This window comes from Punica granatum, chromosome 3 (genome assembly GCF_007655135.1).
Source record: "Punica granatum isolate Tunisia-2019 chromosome 3, ASM765513v2, whole genome shotgun sequence".
In the NCBI taxonomy this organism is placed as follows: Eukaryota; Viridiplantae; Streptophyta; class Magnoliopsida; order Myrtales; family Lythraceae; genus Punica; species Punica granatum.
In genome coordinates, this window is record NC_045129.1 from 408,123 (window position 1) to 414,949 (window position 6,827).

At 36.1% G+C, this 6,827-nt stretch overlaps 1 protein-coding gene across 1 annotated transcript; it reads right to left on the reverse strand.

Moving 5' to 3' along the window:
- Positions 1 to 264: 264 nt before the first annotated feature.
- Positions 265 to 5,553, reverse strand: LOC116199437 (putative laccase-9). Its single transcript, XM_031529782.1, has 7 exons — positions 5,326 to 5,553; positions 4,882 to 5,033; positions 2,305 to 2,549; positions 2,084 to 2,209; positions 1,362 to 1,956; positions 837 to 1,198; positions 265 to 658 (listed from the first exon to the last, which is right to left on the reverse strand). Exons 1-7 carry the CDS (start codon positions 5,449 to 5,451, stop codon positions 477 to 479), a joined length of 1,788 nt encoding a protein of 595 aa, XP_031385642.1. The 5' UTR covers positions 5,452 to 5,553; the 3' UTR covers positions 265 to 476.
- Positions 5,554 to 6,827: the final 1,274 nt, after the last annotated feature.

Below are 6,827 nucleotides of genomic sequence, written 5' to 3' on the forward strand. Positions count from 1 at the left end.
CAGTTTTAGAAATATAAATTAAGCCTGCATTTGGTTTTCGAGTTGGATCGTGATCTAACTCGACTGTTTTTGTACAATGATTGCAAATGTTGATAAATATATTGATATGTGAGAATATATATGTATATATATATATGTGTGTGAAAGTAAATAGTGAGTTTATTGTTAAAAAATTAATTATAAAAATGGTTATGAAAAAATACGAGAGAAAAATTATTATTAAATGACAGAAAAAGATAAGACAGTAATGATTATATTGTTGAATTTGAGAGATAATAGAGTTGAGTTAGATATAGTTAGATTATTATTTGAAAAACAAACGAGCCCCTGGAGAGCTAGCTAGCTACCAATCTGGGTCTTTCATAGATCAGGCTAACTGAATATATATTAATATTTCCTTATCATCACCAAAAAAAAATTATCAATATCGATAAGTATTATTAATATCGATAAGTACTTGTCGCACGCCTTTGTCTTCATGCCTCTCGTTGCAAAAATGATCGGGGGGTGCCATACAACGAATCTGATCCACATGGAGGCATATAGGCCGGTGGATCCTTCATCCTCGCCTCTGCAGTTTTGCCGTTTTTGACGATAAAAACCGTGTCCATTCCCCAGGTCATATGTCGATCGAAATGGCAGTGCATATACCATACTCCTGAAAGGAAAATCCAAACGACTTGTATCAGCGAACTGATTAAACTGCAATTAATCCTCTATGGTTGGAGACGGATAATCAGTGGTTAGTAGTAAGAGTTTGATCATTACTAGTAAGGCAAATCTAGTATATTCTATTCTAAGTTACATGCTTCAAGCCTGCTTAATCAATTAATTACCGGGATTGCTGGCTCTAAATCTGATGGTTGCCCATCCGTCCTTTGGAATTGGAATGGTGTTGGCTTCCGGTGGATCGTACAAGTTATAGTTAAGTGGATCTGTCTCATTGTTAAAGACCCCCACGCCCATACCAACCACATAGAATCTGAATCCATGCAAGTGCATGGGGTGGTTTTCGCCCGAGTTCATCACATTTGTGCCTTGGAACACAATCTCCACCGTCTCATTGTACTCCAGCACCTTCACCTTCGTTCCTTGTTCAGACATCGTCACGTTGTCTGTCATTAAATCGTCGGATGTGAAATTGAACAAGTGAGGCGGGATGTTGGGGAAGTCCGTTGTGTAGTACCCGGATATGTTGCTAACCAATGACCAGAGAATTGGCAGAATTAGATCACATGGTTGTATATATAGATCGATCATTTAAATTTAGTTCGCAAAGCAATTTACATTTGCCTATCAAATGCGCGCGTCAGTCATGCCATTATATATAAGAGGTTGTCCGGGGTTTCGGGTGGACTTACCGGTAGTATGCCTGCAAGATATCCACGGACGGGTTAGCGAAGGTGATGTTGTTCAGGGCCGAAGCAAGCCGATTTCCTTCAGGCCCAGCACACGAGTCATTAGGGCACTTCAACATGGTTATTGATATGGTCACATACATCCGAGTTGTGACATTTTCAGGGAGATCTATCGGATGCTCCGCTGAGTTCAAGCTCCTCAAATGCCTGACAAAGTGTTTTGCGGCGTCGATATCATAGAATCCGGGGGAAGAAGAGGGATAAACTGGGGAGGATGTGGGAGTGTAGTTGCCGTTGTACTGAAATATTGCACTGGTTATGCTCTTGTCGAAATCGTCGGCCTGGCCATCAAAATAGGGAGTCCCGAGCATGTAGTAGTGACCGAGGGGTTGGTTTGCAGAGACCAGAACGTCCATCGCCTGTCCCGGAGTTATATATATATAGTCTGTAACATAAGGCTTCACATAGGATCCATCCCACCCGACCACAGTGAAAGGGTGGTTCGCAATGCTGAAGAATATGTCGGAATTCTCTACGGAGTTGACAAGGCGGAGAAGATAGGTTTTGCCGTAATCAACCGATAGTCGATACGTGTCAGCTGCAAGCATATTTGTAACAGAGAGATTTCTTTTACTTAAGATGTTATTTATGCAATGTTTAATCAACGTTGTAAGTTTATATATATATAAGAATAAAAAGTAGAGTGAGAAATATATATGTATCACCTTTGGAGCAATTGTAAAAATCACCAGGCTGGCCATTTATACAGTAGGCGTCTGACAATGTTGTCAATCCTCCCTCACGCAGTGCTTCATCCATTAAAGCCATCACGTCTTCCTTGTACCATGATGCTACACATGAATGAATTGCAAATTCATCGTTGGTCATGCGGATACAATCAATTAATGCACCCAGCAAATTAATTGGAGAGGTTGTGCATGTATACCAAAGAATATGACTTTTTCATCATCAGGCTCTGGGAAAGGATAGGTCGTCCCCTCTGCCGGGAGAATGATAATCGCTCCATGAACCGTAGCTCGTGTCCAGTCGCTGTGCGCATGCCACCAGAGAGTTCCTTCTTCGGAAGAAAATATAACTTCATAAGTAAAGTTCGTTCCTGGCGGGATGGGGCACTGCGTAACATACTCGGGCCCATCAGACCAGGGATTTCTGGGTTGCTTGATACCGTGCCTGCAGGCGATTAACCGGAAGAGCAGCGCGTGCATATTATATAAAGATCCCATTTTATTATTACCATAGGATACCATGTTATATAATGACAGGGCTACTATATATATATATATATATATATATGTACACTTCATCTTAAATGCCTCTCCTAATTCAATATCTCGATCGACGCACTCTTGTAATCGATCAGAAAAATTGCTCAGAAAATATTGGGTGAGTAATACACAACCAAGTGACTTGTAAAATTCTATTCCTGAATGGCATATGTCCAGTAAGAAAGAGAGAATTATGTAGTGGGACATATGCTCAGAATTGTTTGGATTCCGGATTAAAAAATTTTAATTTTAACTTTAATTTTAACTCAACACACTATACAATAAAAACACTCATTTTTCAAGTCAAACATTTTAACTTTAATTTAACTCAACACACTACACAACAAAAACACACGTTTTCCAAATCAAATTTATAATTCCATATCACTTGTCCTTTTCCACAATCAAAATCAAAATCAAAATCAAAGTTACTTTAACTCTGAAATCAAACACACCGTTATCATTTGGAGTTAGAGTTTTACACAACCACTTGATTATGAATTACTCACCCCATATTTTCTAAAAAATGCTAGGCATAAGATATATATAATAAATGATATCTGCATATGTATTCTTGTCTATAATATATTTGGTGCCACATTGCGCGGAATCCCATTGCGTCAATATTGTGTGTGTTTTATTTTCCTGTTGTATATATGTAAAATATCATTAGACCTAAAAGCGAGATGACCCACTCCAATTGAAAGCTGGAGTTAATAAGTTGTGATACTCATTTTTTTATTATATTTATTAAATTCTTCTTAACTGATTTAAACTCTCCACGCCTGATCTCACATGGCAATGCGCGACTTTAACACTTCACATATATGTTTCACACTTCACCCATATGTTTCTTATAGACTTGATAGTGTGTTTGATTTTAGAATTAAGCATAGTTGAGTTTTGATTTTAATTAGCTTGTAATAATTATGTTATTGAATTATGAGAAAAAGTGTAAAAAAATAATGAATAGTTGAGTAAAAGTAATGATTGTGTTATTGAATTTTGAAAAAAGTAATGAATAGTTGAGAGGAATTCAGTATTAAAAATTGAATTGAATGGTTAAAAAATTGAATAAAAGGAAAAAAGTAATAAAAGGGAAAAAATAATAATCTTATTGTTGATTTTTATTATGTAAAGTTAAAGTTAGAGTTAAAATTTTAAAAATATAACTCACAAATCAAACAGAGTGGAACACTCGCCCTCAAGAAGAACTGATTATTGAGTCAGGCTTGGACTTCCGTTCTCGGACTTTTATAACCACGTGAAGGATGAATATTGAGAGTAAAAAAAAGTTCCACGCCGAACAGTTAAAAAAGATATTAGCTTTAGCTTATTAGAAAATTTTAGAGAATATAATGGTGCATTTGGTTTCAGAATTAAAATAATTTTGATTTTGATTGTAGAAAAAAATAAAATGTTGTGTAGTGTGTTGAGTTAAAATTAAAGTTAAAATTTTTAACTTGAAAAATGTGTATTTTTATTGTGTAGTGAGTTGAGTTAAAATTAAAATTAAAATTTTTATGATTTTAATTTTCAAATCAAACGGCCATAACTCTCCACAATATATAAAGAAAGGTGTGTTGACACCAGGATTCACATTAAAAGAAAAAAAAGTGAGTTGACTGTGAGCTAAAGAAAGACTTTTAACTGCCAGCGAACTTTCAGCATATAAAGAAAGGTGTGTTGACACCAGGATTCACATTAAAAGAAAAAAAAGTGGGTTGACTGCCAGCGAACTTTCAATTTTTTCTTTTTCTTTCTCGGAAGCCAGCGAACTTTCAAGGGCCCGTGCCAGATTTTCGTGCATCGATGGTTGATTTTTTTTTTCTTTAATTTTTTAAGAACTAAGTAGAGATATGTCAGAAGATAATCCCGTGCAAACAATATGGTAATACCAAGAGAATTTTAGAGGAGATTAGGACAACAAAACAAGATGAAAGTGCAGGGACGAATTTACCCTTAAAAAAATAACAGAAAGTACAGGGATGAATTCAAGGAGCAAAGGACAATAACAGAAAGTACAGGGATGAATTAAAGGAGCAAAGGACAAAATGATTATACCAAGCGATGAGATCCTGGGGTAGGGTCGCCAGATAATGCATTAATTAATATCAAGTACGTATATTGAGTTAACATTATATATATATACATAAATATATATACACATAGATAATTAAAATCAGTTAATTAACTTACTATCCAAATAAAATAAAATAAAAAAGAAAAGTAATTACCAGTGGATGGTGACTCCATAAGGCGCCTGATTATAGACATTAACGAAGGCGGTATCTCCTTTCTGGACTCGAAGCGCCGGTCCGGGGAAGCTGTTGTTGACTGTGACGATACTCTTTGTCGAGCACAGCCTCGTAAAGTTGGTGTTAGTAAGCTGCAAAGACCGAGCGTAAGCATGACACAACAAATCAGAGGTCTATGATCGAGAAGGATAAGGAAAACAGCTAGTATGGTCATCATTCGTATATATATACGCTTTTCATTTTTATTCTTTTTTTAAATTTTCTGGTCCGGGCCCTTGCCCTTCACAATACGGGCATGTTGTTGAGTTGAGAACTATATTATATACGCTATGAAGACAAGCTAGAATGAGGAAAGCTATAGCCAGGCATTTCAGGAATTTCTCAGATGAGCTGGGTACGTAGGACAAGAGTTTGATAACTTACGACGAAGTCGTAGTAATGCACGGAGCCTTGAGCGGATGGGAGGAGAACCATCAATCCTCCTACAGCTGCTACAATAATCAGCCATCGTCGGAGCTCTGCAGAGAAAGTAGGAGGAGACCACCCCATCTGCTAATCTTTTCCTGCAAATGCAACGTATGAGCGAGCTAGCTCTGTCAAGCAACGGAGGTGGTGTGCAGCTGGAGGTGTGTCCAGCCCTTTATATATATGTTTGTATAAGGGAAGTGGTATGTATATGCACATCCATGTGCATGAAGAAAAGATAAATATTTGGACTTCTCGATACCATAGTACACATCGAAAGAAAAGAAAAGAACGATGGATGGAGTACTCACTATTCTCCACACATTGTTATTGAGAATCAAAATATATACAAATCGAGTAGCTAATTAATTATTATTAATTAATAATTTCCCTATCGTGGGTGCTGATCGATGGGACATATATATTAGTTCATAAAGGTTTAATCTGAATTGTGGTTACCCGGACCTGAATTCGTCTATCAGTTAGGCACCAGGCTCGGCAGTTAGGTAACAGCGTGAACGGCAGTTAATTAAGATGATTATTAATTGCAAATTATTATTGAACTATATCACGTTCTCTAATTTTTTAAGAAAAATATTAAATAAGATTATTATTTGAAAATTCAAACTAACAATTCGAAAATATTATTATTTTTATAAGAAGCTAGCGTTTCATGAAAATGTTAATAATTATTGTAAAAAGTTATCTAAATAAATTTGAAAACAATCTCGTATAGTGCACGAGGCAATAGTCTAGTATACGCATATGTGCAAGTGCCGGCGTTTTATTATATTGTAATATAATGCGATATCTTTTATTTATTTAAAATTTTGACAGTGTGATACATTTTATATTCAAATCAGCATTGTGCATAATATAGTCTAGTAAAGAAAATTAGGACAGACGTACAAAGAAAAGATGGGAGGTTAACAAAAACAAGGGCCGGAAACCCCAATAGTATTTTTTTGGTAGGCAAAGGGTGATAAATCGAGTAGGTAACCATCCAATTCCAACATTGGCAGCGTAAGTTCATTTCTCGCTCTATCTATCTACCCATCAAACTACTCGCATAGCCCCCCAAAATATAACATCATATATTGAGAGAGTTAGATGGCCGTAGGATAGCAAATCAAGCATGCACCCCAAAGATTCAATATATAATATCTAATAAAGATATACGGGTAGTCTTACACAATAATCGAACATAGAACATTTTGGTAATAGATGAGGGTGTGTTTCACAATGCTACATCTTTTTTCTCCGGCTTATTGAATTTTTAAAAGGGGTTTATGGCGCTAAAAATCATGAATTTTGTCTTTTTCTCCAAAATTTAGCACCAACTTTCATTTTTAGCATAAGTATACGTGAACTTTCATTTCTTTTCAAATTTGTCGCCTGTTAATTTTTCCGTTTATTTTTTTGACGTGGCAGACAGTTTCTGACTGGCATTAAAAAATAAA

Bases quoted from the DNA above. Each gene is read 5' to 3' on its own strand.
- LOC116199437 (XM_031529782.1), bottom strand. From the start codon at position 5,451: ATGGGGTGGTCTCCTCCTACTTTCTCTGCAGAGCTCCGACGATGGCTG. The intron at 1,199-1,361 runs GTAAGTCCACCC...GTCATTGGTTAG, and splicing joins ATCTTGCAGGCATACTACCG to CAACATATCCGGGTACTACA. The intron at 659-836 runs GTAATTAATTGA...TTTTCCTTTCAG, and splicing joins ATTTAGAGCCAGCAATCCCG to GAGTATGGTATATGCACTGC.